At 39.7% G+C, this 20,262-nt stretch overlaps 1 protein-coding gene across 1 annotated transcript in view; it reads left to right on the top strand.

Moving 5' to 3' along the window:
- Positions 1 to 6,332: 6,332 nt before the first annotated feature.
- The window catches only part of LURAP1L (leucine rich adaptor protein 1 like), a 50,650-nt gene continuing 36,720 nt past the window's right edge, over positions 6,333 to 20,262 (top strand). The window contains exon 1 of the mRNA XM_027614291.2: positions 6,333 to 7,299. Within this exon, the coding sequence (XP_027470092.1) occupies positions 6,997 to 7,299 (303 nt within the window). The 5' untranslated portion in view covers positions 6,333 to 6,996. The remainder of the gene's footprint in view (positions 7,300 to 20,262) is intronic.

Here is a 20,262-nt window from a genome sequence, read left to right as displayed (position 1 = left end):
CAAGACTTCTGAAAGGCAGTTCAACCTTTCCTTCTACACCTATAACACCAAGAATAAGGAGAAATTAGAAGCCTAAAATATGGACAGGAAAGGAGCTATTCATAATCACATCACCAACAATGGGCATTGATCACAAAGCCATGATATTCAGGTGGGAATCCTCCAGCATATGCTACATCTGCCTGTCAAAACCCTTGTGGAAAATCATAATTCTCTCTATCCTCCTTAGGTACTGTCTTCTCTGTGAGTCTTCAACCTTGCTTTCCCCTACCCTCACCCTCACTGGGGTTATAGTTCAATATGCTTGGCTTCCACGCTGTCTAAAAACTAATACTTCAAGTAAAATCTGTCAGGTCTTCTTCAAAGCAAATTCGTAAGATTACCTCTAAACCAAGACATAGAAATAGCATATTCCTTTGGGCTTTTCATGTTTGTCTTAATGTTTATACTATATATCGTTAGAACCCACCACAAATTCCATTTTAGAAATCACCAGGATATTTGGTGAAAGATATCAAAGGTTGATTACATGAATTATGTCCATGACTATGGCCCTCGATTGCAGGATAAGTGTTTTTCTGTGATCAAAGTTTTGTCGGCTATAAAAACATACTTAAAAAAAAAAGCTAACATCTATTATTATCTAACTCACAGGTGATTATTAATAAAGGGGTAAACTAGACTGTCATTTTTAATACATGTTGCCTGATTGAGACAATCTGTTGTTTATTTCTTCCCTGTGGCTTTAAGCCTTCAAGCCTGCCTCTATAGCTCACTGTCAAATATGTAAAGAATAACAACCAAAAAGAAGATGTCAATTCTCTCATTTTATTCACAGGCTCATGTCTGGGTGAACCCCCAAGACCGAACACCAGTCCACAATGTTATGAGTTGAATTGTCCCTGTGCAGAAAGATATGTTGAAATCCTAACTCTATGCTCCCTCAGAATGTGACTTCATTTGGGAATGGAGTTCTTGTTGTTTTAATATGCTAAGTTAAACTATATTGGAGTAGGGATGGCCTTAACATAATATGACTACTGTCCTTAGGAGAAGAGGAAGATCTGGACTCAGATACAGAGGGAAGACAGCCATGTGAGGACACAGGCAGAGGTTGGAACTATGCCGCCACAAGCCAAGGAACACTTGGGCAATGAAAGCTGGAAGGGGTAAAGCAGGATCCTTCCCTAAGGCTTTCGAGAGAGCTTGGCCCTGTCAACATCTTGATTTTGGACTTCTCATCCCCAGAATTGTATTTCTGTTGTTTTAAGTCACTCAGTTTGTGGTCTTTTGTTATGACGGCCCCCAGGAAATGACCACACACACTTTCATGAGTTCCCTAATCTTCCTGCTTCTGACTTTGGAACTCATTTCCCCAAGCATCACTTTGCCCAACCTTTAGACCTTAACCTGCACGCTTTTTCTGACTTTGAATTTTGTTTCCTTTCTTAACTACAATTAATGATCATCCTCCAATATTTTATGAACCAGACATGCACTGGAAGCATCCCATACCAGTTTGCGGGAGCAGATTATTAAATTTTTAGAAATTTTGCAACTTGATTCCTAGACACAGCCATTATTTCAAAAATTACACTGTATAAGCTTTAAATTAGGCAAATTACTCTAAAACAAAGGCAATAAATAATCAAAATGCATCACTTCCTAATTATTTGACTACATTTTACTACGATCTATGCTCTTGAAGCTACTTATGTCTAATGTATCTATATGGGGGAAATACTATTAGAAAGCTGTGCTAGTGCTCATCCCTTCTCAACTCACACTGGAAATTTGAAATCAGCCATAGTGGGAATATTTACACCATGAAAACTGTCAAAGGCTACAAATCAGTTATTTTTATGTTTTCAGAGAGGCAGTTGCAAACATTTACCAGTACACCATTGAAATAACCTCTAGGTCCATTCTATGAGGCAAAATGGAATGGCTACAGAGGAACTGACCAAGGTTAACTTCACCTAAGAGATCACTTTTCTGAGCCCTTGCTCTGCACCTTTTAGTAGGAATTCAGAATAGCAAGTAAAAGCAAATAAAGGACTCTATTACAAATAATGAAGACGGAGAGATTTGACAGGGATTGTGAAGAGGGGATAAGGCAGACTTAGATGCTGGTGACCTACTTTTAGTATTGTCTACTAAATCTCCCAGGGAAGTGTTTAGCTGTGATTATAAATATTAATTAGATTCCAATCAGTACTATTTAAAGGATCTGCGCTCCTTAGGGAGAGGCATTTCAGATAGATAGATAGATGATAGATGAATAGATAGATGATAGATAGATAGATAGATGATAGATAGATAGATAGATAGATGATAGATAGATAGATAGATAGGCAGGGCAATATACATGACATACACATGTAAAAGTTGCTCTAGCTGGTAACAAACTAGAGGATTTTAATTAGTAAAACAGATCTAACTCACCTACAAAATTATAGGTGAATTAAATGACTATAAACAGGCAGGGTAAAGTCTTCAAAGCTTTAGCACATCTGTAATTCTACTCTGTATGGATAGGATCAACATTCTTTAGTTTTGCGATGACATCGTCCTTGTCAAGCAGTTCATCAGATGAACAAAAACATTTATAGGAACAGCAGCTCTACACATTTAAAACACAAATTCAAAGAATCTGATGCCCATGAAATAGTTACTTCCTAAAATTCTTAGGCGTAATTTGAGGCTGTGAGCTGCTTGCTATTATTCTGCACTGTGGGAAGTGCAGTCTCAGGTTAGAGACTCTGCCCTCATGCTTGAACTCTCTGCCCGCCAGTGTTGGGAATGCCACAAACTTTCAACCAGGGCCAGAGAGAAGGTGGAAGGCCTTTCTTCTTTTAACCACAATGCCAGCAGCAGATATAGCAGTGGCATGACTCACGCAATACAGAGTCTTGCTGAGTCTACTTTTGCTGAAAGTACTGTATCTCATACCAGGAAGCGTTCTAAGGGTGGAATGTGTGAAGTGTGCATCACATCATCTGTTTCTGTGACTGACGCATTCTTTTCAAACCTGTCATCTGAGTCCAACAATGTTCCTGTTTAATTAGCCACTATGCTTCTTTTTAGTTTTGTTTTGTTTTTTGTAATGATAAGTAAGAGGCTCTCTTGCCTTTTCTGTGAACACAATCCAACTGGGAAGGAAAATGTCTCTTATTCTCCATAGTTGAACACTCATGCTTAGATTTCTTAGGCATTCTAAATAGAAAAATAAAGGGCAAATCCAGTTCACAGTTGAGGCAATCAGAAAAGGAAGCAGATAATAAAGTAGTCTGGATCTAAAAAGTTATAACACAAACAAATAATATAAGAACTATTTTTTATAATTTTACTTTTCAGTAGGTTAGTCTTGGGAAAACAGGAGGTGTTTGGAGATGGACAAGAAGGGTAGGAGCAGGGAGGGAATGCTGTTAAGAGTGAGAGCTGGGGAAATAGGAAAAGATTATTGAGAAGAGTTTTTCCCTATTTCTCTCTGTTCTTCCTCTTTCTTATTTGTGATGACCTCACTCTCACCCCAGACCCCCATCTTAAACCCACTACTACAAGTTCTCGACAGCTAATTTCCCAAATCAAGATGTGTAATTAACATACAAGGCTAACATACAAGGTTAGCAAGTGGTTAAATCTCTCACGCTTTTTTTTTTTAATGATAGGAGAAGTATTCTCAAGACTCAAAGGTAAAAAACAATAGACCCTTATTTTTTAACATTTTGGGTAAGGAATGTCCTAGACCAGACCATATAAAGCATTAATGACAGAGTTAACACAATCTATAAGAAGCCTAATAACAGTTCTGTGATTCTAATATGTTTTGAAAATTAACATTTTGGCATTCAAAATGTCTCTACTTTATTTTTTAAAGACTTGATTGATTGCTTGATCGATTTGAGAGAGAGAGAGAGAAATAGCATGAGCAGGTGGGGGGGGAGATGGGCAGAGGTAGAGGGAGAAGCCATGCAGGGCTCAATCCCAGGACCCTGAGATCATGACCTGAGCCGAAGGCAGAAGCCTAACCAAATGAGCCACCCAGGTGCCCCCAAATGTCTCTACTTTTAAATGACATAAACCATTAAACTGAGAAATTTTGAAAGGCTCAACATAACAGCTTTTCTTAAAATTTTTGCATTTGTTTTATATTGCACTGGCACAAAGTGTTACTTTACATACAGGCCTTTTTCTTAATGAGACCAGATTTATTTTGTAAACAAGAATCAAAAAAGAGGGTGACTAAGGAAAGAAATTTCATGTTTCATAAACTATAGGAAATATTTATGTTTCATAAATTACAAGAAAACTCCAGCATACCTTTGTGAGTTATCAGATTCTGGTCCTGTTCTTCGTCTTTGAGGGTTTTTATCTATCTGTAAACTGGATCCCGCTGCCTTTCATATTTTGTCGGTCCTTACCAAAGTTTCAATTCTTCCAGTTCCTCCAGTATCTGGCTCTAACTCTCCACATTAATGTTTTCAGTTTTTCTCCCACCCTCCTGCCTTCAAGGTACTGAGAACAAAAAGCTGACCACCCAGATCTTTAAGGGCATTCTAGGTTATCTTGAATCTAACAAAGCCCTGTAAGCTGACGCTGGATACATTGGGGCTTTATTTTTATTTTCTGAGGAGTTTTCTCAGCAGACATTCAAAATGAAAAAAAAAAAAATAAACTTTTATATTTTTGAATTCTCAACTTCAGTATCAAGTACTAACTTTACTGTCTGTGACTCACAGCAAAGGAGGTATTCCCTTCCCTTGTTAGACATTTACAGTGATAATTTGACAATACTCTTTTTTTTTTTTTATTGACCAAGTGCAAGCTAGCTATTGTGTTTGTGAGCGGCTCTTCTCAGCCAGCCCTATGCTGAACTTCGTAAGGGTTTAAAACACACGCACATGGGGCGCCTGGGTGGCTCAGTAGGTTAAGCGTCTGCCTTCACTCCGGTCATGATCCCAGGGTCCTGGGATAGAGTCCCACATCGGGCTCCCTGCTCAGTGGGGAGTCTGCTTCTCCCTCTCCTTCTGCCTGCCTCTCTGCCTATTCTCTCTCTCTGTCAAATAAATAAATAAAATCTTAAACACACACAAACACAACCTGCTCTTGACTGAAATGCAAGCCTTCCATGATTATATGTCACAGAGCGATTCTTATCCAATGAGTTTGTGGTTTTTCCAAATTTAGGACAAAGCATGTTTTATCAGTGAATTGAGATTTAGCATTGTTCTCCTTCGAGTCTATAAGTGGTTCTTCCAGCTTTAAAATGGGCCACTTAATTTACAAATATTTTCTTCATTAATTTCTAAGAGTGAGAAATAACACACAAATTTCTGGCATGTTGATAAGAGAACTTTAGCAATTTTCTCCCTGACATGGAACATTTCATTCTGAAGGCCTATGTTCTCTATCCTTATAATTCTTAGATGAGGCTATACTGAGAACAGACTCTGAAATGTATTTGCCCATGTGCTCAGTATAAAACCTGAGTGATATTTGGGAATGGAGCCCACGAAGGAACAAGAACACAAATATTTATTGGTCCCAAAAATAGAGGAGCCCGTATTTTCAAACATTCCAGTGGAACCCCAAAATGAGAGTTTACTGAATAGACAACAGTATCCTCTACTTGAAGATCATTAACACAAATTCAATGTTGAGTCAAACCTATAATCTGTGTAGCTCATAGTAACTTACTTGGTAAAAGTATCTCATAAATTGTATGCTTTAAGTCTCTTCCAAATAGTTAAAAAATATATAGCTAACTTATCAAAGACAACTTTTTCACTAGCTCCGTTCAATATTTTTTCTCCATAATGAAAAGTAGCTCAGCAACTTCCCTCCTTTAAAAATCCACTCCTACCGCAGTAGTCATATAAATTATTCTGACTATATAATTCTTCACTTCTTGCAGGGAAGTACTGTAACATTTGGTAAGATAATTCATTCTGGCTATACATTCCTACTGAACTTTTGGTGAAATAATTTCATTTTTTACTAGTGTAAAAGTAGGAAAGCCTTCTAAAGCTAGACTTTTGCTGTATAGGAAGATGGGGGTGGGGAATGACACTACATTTAAAGTCAATCTTCTTCCTCCAACTTTTGTTAACTGTTTTAAAGGTTGTGGCTATCATCGGGCAATTTCGCTGGGAAAACTGAAACTCTAACACCCATATTAGGGTACTTCCAACTAAAGCAGTTCGCCGAAACTGCTGCTAGCAACAGGGTGGGGAAATTTCTGTTGCTCTTCTTTCCTGTGACATACGGTAGAAGGGTTGGCCCTGGTTTGGTCCACCTGCCAGCCGAGTTTAAAGTTTCCAAGGCTCGGAGGAACACAATGACTTGGATCAAACTGCCTAAATGAGAAGAAGGGCATTTCTGCTACAACAAGGAAGCCGTTAAACTCCTGCTAAGCTAACCATCTCACGACCGACCTCCTCTATCACTGACCAGGGATTATTTCTGACAATCCAGAATATTCCGAAAGCTTGGAGACATATGGCTGGAAAATGAAACGACCCTGGAGTGTGGCCACATCATTACTTTGTGTCGCGTGGTACCAGATGGGCAACCAGTGAATGATGCAGAGATGTGAACGGACAGTTTTATAGTGTGAATTTCCCCCCCATAAAGCCAAAGCAGACTTCATTTCCCTTTTCTTTGGGTTTGTAATATTTGGATTTTGTCCTCTCTGCAGTATCAGTTAACTCCGTTTGGCACTGGGGTAGCCAAAAGGAAGAGGATGAAGCGATCTCTAAAATCTCAGTAAGTGTCGAAGGAGCCACAGCACCCAGGCTGCGAGCTGCCTCGTCCTGCGCGGATTTCAGGGTTGAGAACAGCGCAAGCGGTTATGGAGCGGACGGTGCACTCCATCCGCCGAGGATAGAGACCCCGGCGCCGGGAGGGGTCCGCTCGTTTCGCCGCAGCCTTGGAGGCCGCGGCTGCCTCTCATCCGCTTGGTCTCATTACCATTATCCTCGTTCTTGAAAAGTCATGGAAGACGGCCCGCTGCCAGACCTCAGAGACATCGAGCTGAAGCTGGGGCGCAAAGTACCCGAGAGCCTAGTGCGCTCGCTCCGTGGGGAGGAGCCGGTTCCCCTAGAAAGGGACAGAGACCCCTGCGGGGGGAGTGGCGGCGGTGGCGGCGGCTGCAGTGGTAGCAGCAGCAGCTGCAGCTTCCCTCCCTCCGTGTCGTCCTCCTCTTCGTCCTCTCCAACCTCTGTCTCCCCACGTCGTAGCCACTGCAGCGCCCTGGAGAGGCTGGAAACCAAGCTGCACTTCCTCAGGCAAGAGATGGTGAGTGCTGTGCGCCCGCTGTGGGAATAAGGGCCCTGCCGAAAGGTGGGGCGATCGGAAGATGGGCCCGCAGAGACAGGGCGTCTGAGGCTGCAGAGCTGAGTGCGGGGCTCGTGGGAAATGCGGGGTAGGGAAATGCGCGCAGGGGGGCGCGCGTCTGGAGGCTGGTTTACCCCAGATTAGCTCGGTCAGGGTTTGCCAGGATAGCAGAGCCTCTTTTGCTCCGTGTACTTTCTGATAGCGCCGACTCGGTGCTTCCGACTCTGACCATTTAGCTGCCAGGCCGCAGCCGCCCCCCCCGCCCCCCCCCCCCCCCCCCCCCCCCCGCCTGGGCACCCTGCCCGCCGAGGGTTTGCAGTCACTAAGCCCATCTGGGGCCTGCTGTGTGCCGTTCACACTTTCGGTTCAAAAGGCGGCTCAGTCCTTTGCACTTAAGCAGAACTACTTCCTGGTTTGCCGAGAGGTGGCGAGGCAGGGTCCCTGCCAGCGATCCTTCCTAGCTCACTCTTCCACCACTACCGCCCCCGCCTCTTGGTGCAAGCAGCCTCAGCTGTTCCAAGGCCACACTTAGGCTGATTCTCCACAGCTGGTTCTGAAAACAATGGCCCACTCGTCCTTGAGGTCCTTAGGAAAGCTGGTTTCACTGTTTTGATCCTAGCGAGCAGGTGACCCCCAGGCCCAGGGATTTGCTAATTACCACTTCCTACCCTTCCCCCCTCAGTCCTCAATCTGCAGTTGTTTTCCGAGTGGCTGGTAAACATTACCATAAGGGTAGGATAATGAGACTAGTACAGGGTCTGAGAATCCTTGTTATTGCGGATGTACTTAAACGGGAAAACTTATTTACTGGCCATGAGTTCTGGGGCAAGTCACTTGGCCTCTGTGAACTTCAGTTTATTTGTATAGTGAACTAGAGGGAGGAAATATTCCTTCCTAAATCCTTTGAAGAAACTAACCTCAAAGCACCAGCATTTTCAACCGGCCTGGAGCGGAGGAAAGTTGCAACGGTGGTCGCAGTCAACCCAGAGGATGCTGAGGATTTTCTACAAAAGGGATCCTGTCTACTAGGGCTTTGCATTAAAAAGAAGTAACCAGAGGTGTTTCCCTAGTTTCCCTCTTTCTGCATTTGGAACACTCAGGAGGTAATAAATTCCACAGCATAATCTTGGCAAATATGTAAGTGTAAAAAACCAGTCTTCAGAGATCGTGCCCTGTGTTCAGAATTTTCACTGTTATCTACATAAAGGTCCCAGGATATCACCCTAAAGAACCTATCTCAAGACCTTTAAAGTTGGTCTACCTAAGGACTTTAGTTTTATATCTCAAGGATCTATATTCTTCCTACTTGGAATGTTCAGATGTTGAAAGCAAATTACACACGAATAGTACCTCTACATGTATAGGTCTATATATATGTGTGTGCACATGTGCATTTGTGTGTATATATTCATGCACCATGTATAATGCAAATTATTTTATTCATGTTTCACTGTCTAAATACACACAGGTTATATATCTTAGTTATTCAAAAAGTACTTATTAAGCATTTACTATGGTGAAAATACAAAATGAAAAAGGCAAGAAGTTTGTTTAGGGCTCTCAAGTCCCTTGCACTCATTTGCCATTTATTGTTTGTAGTAAATCAAACCAAGTGTGTTGAAGAACTCCATTGGGGAGGGGGGTGGAAACTGGTTCTTTTCAACTAAGGACACTTTCTAGACTTACCTGTTTTTCTTAATGAAAACATCATAGATGTTAAAACTCTGTCTCTCCTAGCCAGATCTTGCTGTGTGTGATTAGGGTATATTAATAAATACATTTTTAAACAGAAACCCCAAAAATAGCAGCCGTAAATTGCTAAATTGACTGTTGGTTATATCTTCTATGTGAAGCATCAGTAGCTCCAGGAGAATTTATGCTAGAACAGATGTTTTGTATTACAACTTTGTGCTCCACTGAAGGTCTCCAGGAAGAAAATAAGAACATTAGCCATGAGACATTAGAGAAGAGATGAAGACAGGTATATTTCCCTGCCAGTGAGACCCGTTTACCCCATTTTACACAACTCTTTTGGGTGCTAAAACCCCCAACTTCGGCATGACTGGGAAGCAACAGATTTGTTTTTATGTAGACTTGGCAGTTCTGTTATAAACACTGAACAGATGCAGTACTTCCTGTCCCCTCCTCGGCTCCCCATGTGGAGAAGTAAGAGAACCAGAGTGGAATAGGACTTCTTCATTGTGATTTTCCTGTTCTTCTCTGCCCTATACTATGGAGTTAACCTCCTCTGTATTATGCATGACCCCACATTTCATGTTTATTACTTTTAGTTGTCCACAGATTGTTTTTCTGGATTGTCTGGAATTACCAGGCTTTGGGCCTGCCCTCGGAACTCCTTCCTAAGAAACACCTGAGCCAGGCACAAACCTTTCTAGAGACTTCCAGGAATTAAGCCTCCCTTCTTTTCCTCTGAGATGGATGTGTATACCATTGACACAGTATTGCATAGACTTGCAGGGAGGCAGTCTTAACACAAACTTCTTTACATACACACGATTTCATCATTGTCTCTCATCTCCTTTTGTGCCTTCATGGAGAATTCCCTTCACTTTTTTTTTCCCCTCCCTACTATCTTCTTCTTCTTTTTTTTTTTTAACATATAATGTATTATTTGTTTCAGAGGTACAGGTCTGTGATTCATCAGTCTTGCACAATTCACAGCGCTCACCATAGCACATACCCTCCCCCATGTCTGTCACCCTGCCACCCCAACCCTCCCACCCCCTTCACTCTTATTTGTGATGTTACAATCAGTGCTCTTAGAGGTCTGAGAGATGCAGTTGTAAAAAAGGCAACTTGAAAGAGATTGAAGAGGGGGATGAAACTGTTTCTGTTGCCAGACTTCTTAATGGTAAAACCCTTATTAACAACATAAATAACACCACACATAATAAAGCTTGTGGGAGGGAAAATATTAGAAAAGAAAATTTGCAGGCATGCATTTGGTACAGGAGGCCAATTTAAGGTAATGATGAGGATGTTTGGGGGAGGACGCAGATTTTCCCAGTATGTAAGCATTTTTATTTTGAATTTAGAGATAAGGAAATTTGATAATACAATAAACAGATGCAGAGATGCACATATGAAATTTATAATGAAATTGGAAAGAGAGGTCAGGGCTCTTGTGCACAGTCTGCCCAGTACGTGTTCACTACTTTTCTGTTCAGAGTGTTTTAATAATTGTCATCATTTGAGTCTAAAGTCATACTGGGAAAGAGGAAATATTTTCATCTACGTTTTGCAAATGAGATCATTGTGGCTTAGCCAGCCAAGGTCACACAGCTAATTAGTGAATAGAATCACAACTTGAACTCTTATCTGACTCCCTGTACTGTACTTTCCCCCTCATTCCAGTCTGCATATAGATCTGTGATAGCTCAGCACCCCCTAGAGTACTAAGGGATGAAGAAAAGTCCTCAGGATGCATGTGAGGGGTTGTTTCAGATATAGGTTCATTCAATAATCAATGATTTATCGAGTGCCTACTATGTGCCAGATCTATCTCCAGACCTTGGTAATATACAACAAAATGGCTACTTTAAAAGTCAATTTTTTTATCCCATGTTCCTAATAGTTTTCATCCATGCAGACTCCTTTTACAAATGTTCTTAAGAATGGGACTTTCAGCATTGCTTATGAATAATTACTCTTAAGTTTTCTAATATCTCATTAGATCCAAAATATTTTCCAATAAATGTAAATAATTTCTGTCAAAACCATTTAGTAATAATTTTACACTGCAGTTTTACAAGATGTTCAAAGAGTTTTACTGTTATATCAGTATATCTGTGAAAATTATTTTCATCAGTTTTTCTCTGAAAGAAATTTCAAATTTGCCTAAGACAGAGACAATCACTAAAGAATCAAAATCTGGAATTGGAAGGGGTCTAATGCACCCTCTCTAGTTTGCCTTCCCAGATAATTACTGTTCAAAAAAATCAAAGAGTAGTTTGGAATGAAGTGTATACCACCTGTTGATGCCACATTGTGGTTCCAATCAGTTCTGTATTATGTCGGGATGATTACTCATCTTTAGGTAATACAATGCCATTATGAAAACTACCATGGAAATACTATGTTCTGATTTCCATATTTTTGGCAATTGTTTGCACAGAAGCTGTGTAATATATCTAATAGAATAAACAGTCTCAAGCTAGTTACTCATCCTTTCTTACCATTAATGCCTTCAAATACCCCACCCAGTTCCTCAACTCTTGCTTTAAAAAAGTTTTCTAGGCAATTCCCAAGATGAGACACAAACACACAGACCCTCAGACAAGTACGTGTATGATCCTAACAACATAAATCAAAATGTCACGGTTTTTATGAGTGGTAGATTTATACTTGGTTTTTGGTACTTTCTCTCATTGATCTTTTCTATATTTTGCCCCATGTTAAATGGCTTGCTGACTTTGTAATAAAAATAAAAGTTATTTTAAAATTCCCTCAAAAAATAATTTCATTAAATTAACTTCACAGCTGCTTTGGATATGCTTCAGAATAGGCTAGGAGATTTCTATCACTTGTTCTATCATTCATTCGTTTTTCATAACTAGGTAGTTTCAATAATATTTTTACTATTTTATCATTTAGCGATTTCTTTTTAAGTTGGACAAAAATCTAAGAAAAACCCTTAGGCAGATAATTGAGAAGCTATAAAGCAGAAAGTACCTTCCTTGATGAGTTCACAAGACAGTGAAAAAGATAACATAGGAATATAATTTGGCCAGAGAAAGATTACAAACTAACACGTCAGCAGGTGCACAATGCTATAGCAGAGATCAGACATCAGTTTTGAGACGAACAGGTAAAGCTGAGGAAATTTTTGACAGCGCCCTGGACAAGGACTTAAAAGTGCTGATAATGATGCAAAGTAAGGACTTAATATTAGGGATAAAGACATCAAGGAGATGAGGAAATGGATTCCTAATAATGGTTTCTTCTGTTATTACACACATGGAGCATTATTATGCTTAACTTAAATCTGACAAAAATCTTGTTGAAACAGGTCTCCCTGCACAGTGGCTCAAGAATTGGCAATAGTGCACACAAAGGTAGCAATGTCATTTTGCTGGAAGCACAGAGACACAATTTAAGAATTTATACCTAACTTGAAAACAGTGACATTTCCAAAACCTTATGGAGCCCTGCCCTGTACCTAGGAATGCACGTTGAACTATCGGTACATACTTGAAGAACACTTCTTGACCAAAAAGAATTCCCTTCCATTCCAGTCAGGTTGCACAACCATGCTGGCCTGATCTTGAGAGACCACAAATATTGTGAGATTTTTTTAGACTGATTATGTTCATTCCCATGACAGCACAAAAAAAACATATCTTTCACCTTCCATTTTGTAGTTAATACATCACAATTAAACGAATTTGTCACATGTTAAGACTTTAGGTTTTGTTTGTTTGTTTGTTTTTAATACTACTTCTGAAACTGGGATTTATGGCTAGAGTCTCTGGAGTCCCTGAGAACTTGTTATTTTTGTTGTTTTTCTTTGAAGGATGGTCCTTTTGTTCTTCTTTAAAGGTTATTCTTCACTACTCGAGGGGCAGGCTTCTGGTTTGGTGGAACCTTCATGGGTTTGGAGCTAGACAAGCTGAGATTCCAGTCAAGTCTAGAGCAAGTCAAGATACAAACGAGCAGGGCCCGGTGCCCCCTCCCTATGGAGACTCTTAGCCCACCTTCCTGACAGGAGGCCTACCTGGCTCTCAATGGCCCTCTTTCTAACCTTGGCTCCTTCACTCCCCACTGTCTGGCATTGAGCAAGTTATATAACCACTCTAGGACTCAGCTTCCTTGTTAACATAGGGATACAAGCATCTCTATTAAGGCATTGTAAGAATTCAGTGAAATTATATAAGAAAATTGACTATTACATGGGCATTCAGAAATAGTAAGGACAATGGCAGTAAGAGGTATTATGTCAATGACATGGCTGTTCTTTGATCTTACACAAGTAGCCACAGATGCAATGGGCAATGTGGTTTGTGACACCTCCCGTGTCATCACATGTTCTACAGAGACTATGTTTCTATACAAAAGTAAAAAAGAAATATTCACGGGTTTTGCCTAGCTTCAGTGCAACTGGAAGTCTTGATTTTGATTTCAGGCTTCACATTAATGAAGCAGATACTATGAGTTAAGCATTCTGCAGAGTATAGTAGCCTAGATTAAAGAGCTGTGGAACCAAATTTTTGGTTTAGCCTAGGAAGTCTGCCAAATGAGACTAGTATTTAAGTTGTTGTTTCTTTTTACAATGAAAGCTTTCTATGGGAAAAGCACTATGTTAGTTAAACATTTCATATGCATTATCCCACTGAAACCTTAAAATCTTAACTAAATATAATTTTAATATCTCCTTTACAGATAAAACATTGCAGGTTATTGTTAATGCTCAAGACTACCTACACAGTAAGGGGATGAGCGAGGTTGAAGTCAGAATCTGAGCTTTCAACCATGACTGTACAATTACTTCTCATGCTTTAGAATATCTTGATGCACATGTTGACACCCAAGATTAAATGTATATATCTGCTCTTCCAGATTTTCAAAGTATTAAACATGTTAAACTGTATGTTTATTTACTATAAATCCTCCAGGAGGAAAAGGATCTAAAGATAATCTCTGTCTTAGGAACACTCAAGATGTGAATGAACGTATCCAAAAGTCACCTGGTCCCCAGCAACTGTACCCTTTCTTTTTTACCAGTGTCATCAAGATCTTCATAAATAGGGGGCGCCTAGGTAACTCAGTCATTAAGTGTCTGCCTTCAGCTCAGGTCATGATCCTGGACCTGGGATCATGCCCTGCTCCCCGCTCGGCGGGAAGCCTGCTTCCCCCTCTCCCACTCCCCCTGCTTGTGTTCCTTCTCTCGCTTTGTCTCTCTCTGTCAAATAAGAAATAATAATAATAAAAAAAGATCTTCATAAATACTTTTTCCCACTCCACAAAAGCTCCTGGTGAAGGATTCTCTGCCCAGACCAGCTCAAGGCTCAGAACTCCGTGCTGGAGCTCAGTAGTGCTCATGACCCAGAGTTTTACAAGCTTGCAACTGGTAGCATTTTGTTCCCTGAGAAATTCTGTTCCGGATAAGCTTGGATCTTAGATAACTCATAGAACTAGAAAACTGGGAATCTGACACCATCTTGTATCCATTTTAACAGCACCTTTAAGTTGCTGTTCTTCTAACGAGAGCTCTATTGTCCTATTTTTCAGTACTGATACCAGTTGCATAGTACTGTGCTGGATCTTCCCAGATTGTGTGGTTGAAACACATTGATTCAAATGGAGCCCAATGTAAATTGTATTTCTCGAATACACACAAAAAAAAGGTTAAATTTTCCAACATACATTTCAAACATCTCAGTCTAAGCATTAAAAATAAAATCTGAATAATTCATTTTTTAAAGGGATTAAACAAGGGTGCCTGGGTGGCTCAGTCATTAAGCATCTGCCCTCGGCTCAGGTCATGATCCTAGGGTCCTGGGATCGAGCCCTGCCTCGGGCTCCATGCTTGGCAGGAAGCCTGCTTCTCCCTCTCCCACTCCCCCTACTTGTGTTCCCTCTCTCGCTGTCTCTCTCTGTCAAATAAAGAAATAAAATCTTTAAAAAAAATAAAGGGATTAAACACTGAGCTAGATTTTTATACATAGCTATTATTATGTTCCTCTTACAGATCAGAAAACTATGGCTTATAGGGGTTAGATAATTTGACTAAGTCTCTGTAAGTGGTTTCCCAACCATTCATTCAAACAACAACTTCTGTGAGCCTGGCTATATTCTGGATCCAACTCACTCCCAAACCGTACTACATGGACATACCATGGAGCATAGCCAGTTATGAATGAACATTTTTACAGTAATTTCATCACACTTACCAATGGATCTTCTGGTATTCCTTTAAAAACGTTATTGTTTTCTTTTTAGATGTTAAACATATGCTTTCTCATTATAAAACTTCCAGAAACATAGACCTATTATAAAAAGAAAAACAAAAGTCCCCCTTCACCTACCCCTGACACCACACCTGCTCCATATTACTCCATACCCCAAAGGAATCATTTGCTGACAATTTGGTGTGAATCGAGTTAGGCCTTTTGATGCATTTTGCTGGCCTATATATGGCACATACACATTTATGTAAATTTGGCATGTTTGGATTTCATTTTCCTTATTTTACACAATAACGTTTTATTTGTTACCTGACGATTATTAGATTGTCATGCCAGTTAGTATCCTAAACAGTTTTCATGTATTACTTCTTTCTCCCTCCTCACCCACTTATGACGTAGACACTATGGGATGTTGGGTTATATAAACAGATTCCTGATATATCTTGAGAAATGTTTACCTAGTCCATTTTTATCTTATTCTGTCACTTTTCCTATGTGCAGCCTAATTAGTTACCAATTAAAAAGGTGATTACTTCACTTTTCATAGTAAGAGATTGTCCAACTTCTAACAGTTCTTTTAGAAAGTAAATTCTGTTCATAAATATTGGACTTAATCAGACCATTCTTCAATTCAAGAAATAACTGAGTCTTCAAATTGGAATATGCTCTTCCTCAATCACATACCACTTCAACATAATCTTATTGAGTTTTTTTTTTTCTGGTAATAACAATATAAATAAAAACTGAAAGTTGGACCAAAAGGCTAACATGGCACAAGGTGATCCATGCCACGCAGAGAAGGCAGAATGGCACCCCACGGATTTAGTGTGCCTTCAGTCTTCATGGCTCAAAAACATCCTAGATTTTGGAATGCTCATGAAAACAAAACAGCTTCTGTTCCTAGAAATTAGACGTAATCAGAACGTTTGACCTTTCAGTTGAAGAAATAATAACTTTCAACTCGACTCTCACAAGAAAGTGATGTATAAAAGTAGCACTATAATATATCACTGACAAACAAGCCCTCTCTCTGTGGGCCTATGCAGTGGCAAGCTAGAAGACTAGGAGCTTGGAGAAGCACGGATTCAGGACAGGGGTGAGATGAGAATTTGATTGTGTCCTGGTTCTGCCGGAGTCAGCACTTCATTTGGCAGCTTCCGGACAGCACCCTCCTTTAACTGCCTTGGTTGCGTCCACCAGCATGGCCATTGAAGTTCAGCCTATGTTCTGATACATTTTATTATTCAAAATGCTAATTCCTTTCAATCAGGACGTAGTCATATTGCACTGATTTTAGGGGTGAGTTCTCAACCTGACCTCTGATGTCTCATAATTGACTTCAGATTTTCAGAGGATAATCATTTCCCTCATTTCTAAGTTCTAGGTGGCATGTCACATTCACAGTCATGTCCCCACCCCTCTACCATCAGCATAGCATTGCTTTTGTAGAATAATTTTTGTTTCTTTTTAAAGATTGTATTTATTTGAGAGTGAGAGAGAGAGGGAGCATGAGTGGGTGTGGGAGGCAGGGTGGGCAGAGGGAGAATCTGGGAGCCTGACATGGGACTCAAACCCAGGACTCCGGGATCATGATCCGAGCCAAAGGCAGACACTTAACCCACTGAGCCACCCAGGTGCCCTGTAGAATTATTTTTAATTAAAACATTTTTGCTAGATAATATGGCTTGTTCCATGTGTGAGCAATTATTAGCATTACTACTTTTTTTTTTAAGATTGATTGATTGATTTAACAGAGAGAGAGAGAGAGCTAGCACAGGCAGGGGGAGCGGCAGGCAGAGGGAGAAGCACGCTCCCCATGGAGCAGGGAGCCCGATGAGGGACCCGATCCCAGGACCCTGTGATCACGACCTGAGCCGAAGGCAGACACTTAAGCGACTGAGCCACCCAGGCGCCCCAGAATTACTACTTGTAATTAAAATTATGGAATGTTCTTTTTTTCCTTTGTATTTTAAATTAGGCCACCTGAAGTGAGCCAGAATTAAGTCTTTGACTTTCCATAGATTTGGTGAGCAGAATAAAATTATTGCTGTATTAATACCCAACCATCAGTAAACTCATAAAAATATTGTAATGCCAGCATCCCAAACAGTGAGCTATGTCTGTTACAACTCTGATTTCTGGCACAGGCTATCATTCAAACAGGTTCCCTGATCTTTTTCTGTTGCAAAACTTGTCTACATCATTGTTGTTTTAGTGTCAACTAAACAAAGCTTGAGATCAAAGTTGAGCAGGAAATTTCTCTCCTCATGGTGATGAAGTTCAGCTTTCAAGGCTACTTCATTCAGAGAGCTACCTCCCCTTTGCCAATTTTCACTCCCTAAAGATGACTACTATGAATATCTTATGTATCCTAAAAATTTTCTCAACATATGCGAGCATACCTAGAGTTTCTTTAATACCTTTAGCTATAACTATAGACATATATTTGGAAAATGTGTGTATAATTTTAAAATTGAGACTCTTAGGAGCTCATGTTGCAGATATATATATGTACTATATATGATACATTGATATATCTCTGTACTATATATGATGTGTATATATAATATATATGTATACACACACACACTGCTTGAAAGCACAATTTACTGTGCTACCACTTTGGACAGATTACTGGCAAAGACAGAAGTTAGAGTTACTCTATTTGTATAAAAAGATGGCTGTTGATGAGGTAGAGGCAAAGTCAATAATCTCTAGAAATAGAAAAGAGCATCATAGCATCCTAGGGTGGGAAGAAACCTCAGAGGTCATCTGGACCAATTCCAAATGTCCTCCTAACTAGCTGATCATGCCTCCTTTGCTTAAATTTCCTCAGTGGATCCCAAGGCAGAACATTCCATTTTCAAACATGTCTATTCATTTATATTTGTTGGAATTGACAATTCCAGTTGTTCATCAAAAGACACACTCTATAATCATTCACCATGGGGAGAAATGCTCCAGCATGTGTGCCTACAAGCCATGGATTTATAATTTAAGATGAAAGCTCTATCAGGTATGAAGTACAACAAAGGTCAGTGGATTTCTCATAGGTTTGTATGCATGTGGCTAAAATAAAAGACCGTCTTGCCTTTCTTGCAAAATGAAAAAACAGCAATGCAGAGCATTGGTGAGGCAGGAGAGAAACGGGACTCTCCTGCATAGCAGGTGGGAGTGGATGTTGAAGGAACCTTTAGAGGTAAACTTGTTGCCATATTAAAAGAAGAAGAAGAAAACAGATTCTTCTTGACATGGCAGTTCTGATGCCGGTAATACTTAGGATAGACATAGAAACCCACTGCAAGGAAACAATGAATTTATACAAAAATAAAATTTAAGTTTATATATTTGGTATTATGTATGACTGAAAAAACTTGAATAATCTGAATGACAAATAATGACAGGTTATTTATGCGTGAATGATAGAACTTTTTGTAGCTTTAAGATTATGTTGCAAAAATATTTATGGAAGAGAGAAAACGGTTATGGATATATTCACGTATAGAACAAAAGGCTGAAATTAAAGACCCTACAATGTTAACAGTGGTATCATACGATAGTAGGGTTATAGGTGGCTTTTTCTATTTCTCTGTTGAGATCTTTTGTTTTATCCAGTTTTCTCTGCACGAAGTATATATTGTGTTTTGATAAGAAAAAAATTATAGGTAGATAGAACTTTTTAAAAACTAAAAGTCAAAGAGTATGGGCTTTAGAATAAGGTAGAGCTGAATTCAAGGAATCACAGATCTTCCTTTAACCAGCTATGTGTCTTTAAGCACATAATAAGTTTAATATATGTAAACTAGCTGGGATTCTGCCTGCTAAATAGTAGGCACTTGTTAAACATTGATTTTTTTTTATCCTTCCATTTGATTAATGACTTAACTCTTTGATTCTTTTAGGAAAAGATGAGACTAGAATTTTTTCTGCTATTCATCATTCTTTTTCTTCCTTTTATAATATTTCATAGAAGAAGGAACATGGCAATATGTAAAATATCTTCTTATCTTGCATATAATACATCCGAGTTGCTAAATTTGGCATTAGTCATCCCTGCACAGAAATAATACCCAGAATGATTAGTGCCCATGTAAGAACCGGCCACTTCAAACTCTGGAACATCCTCTCTGCAGAGTAAGGTGAATTACTAACCAACTGATGGCTAATCATGGACAAGTCCACATTAAGAAGGTGGTGGAATTGACAGCTCCTTTCAGAAATATTCGCAAAGCATTCCACAGTCTCTTCATATGAGCTTACAGGAATTTTATGCTTCTTGCCAGAAATAGGTGGGTAGCACTCAGATGTTCACATAGGTTTTCAGAGAGCATTTGCCCAGAATGCAGAAAAGGATGAGAAATAATTGATTATAGACAAAGACCTTTTTAGGATTTCACAGGAACCACAGGCAAGAACCTGAAACCATACTTTAATCTTCTACCATTCAAAAATCTGATGAGGGGACCTGGGTGGCTCAGTCATTAAGCGTCTGCCTTCGGCTCAGATTATAATCCCGGAGTCCTGGGATCTAGTCCCGCATCGGGCTCCCTGCTCTGCGGGGAGCCTGCTTCTCCCTCTCCCTCTGCCTCTGCCTGCCTCTCTCTCTGTCTCTCATGAATAAATGAGGGACATCTTTAAAAAAAAATCTGATGATAAAATTGTAAGGAAATAATACACAAGGAGCCACCAAGTATAACTTAATTTAATCACTTAGATCAGTGATTTTTAGGCACACTATAAAACTTAAGGATTTAATGATAGACTAAATATTGTGCATTGACAAAAATCTTTCTGTAGTGAAAACACTATTACAGAGGCTCTGACTAATCAATGCTTGTATTTCCCTAATGTCCAGCCAATTATTTAGGGACCCCCCATTTGTTAAATGTATGAATTAAAGTACACTTTAGGCCTGCTTCTAATTTTTGTGTTTGGAATGCACTAGCAACATTTCCTTCTTGGACTTGAACAAAGAACCTCAGTCCCTCCTCTGCATCCC

Source organism: Zalophus californianus, chromosome 13 (genome assembly GCF_009762305.2).
Source record: "Zalophus californianus isolate mZalCal1 chromosome 13, mZalCal1.pri.v2, whole genome shotgun sequence".
Lineage (NCBI taxonomy): Eukaryota > Metazoa > Chordata > Mammalia > Carnivora > Otariidae > Zalophus > Zalophus californianus.
This window is presented reverse-complemented; position numbering and strand designations above follow the sequence as displayed.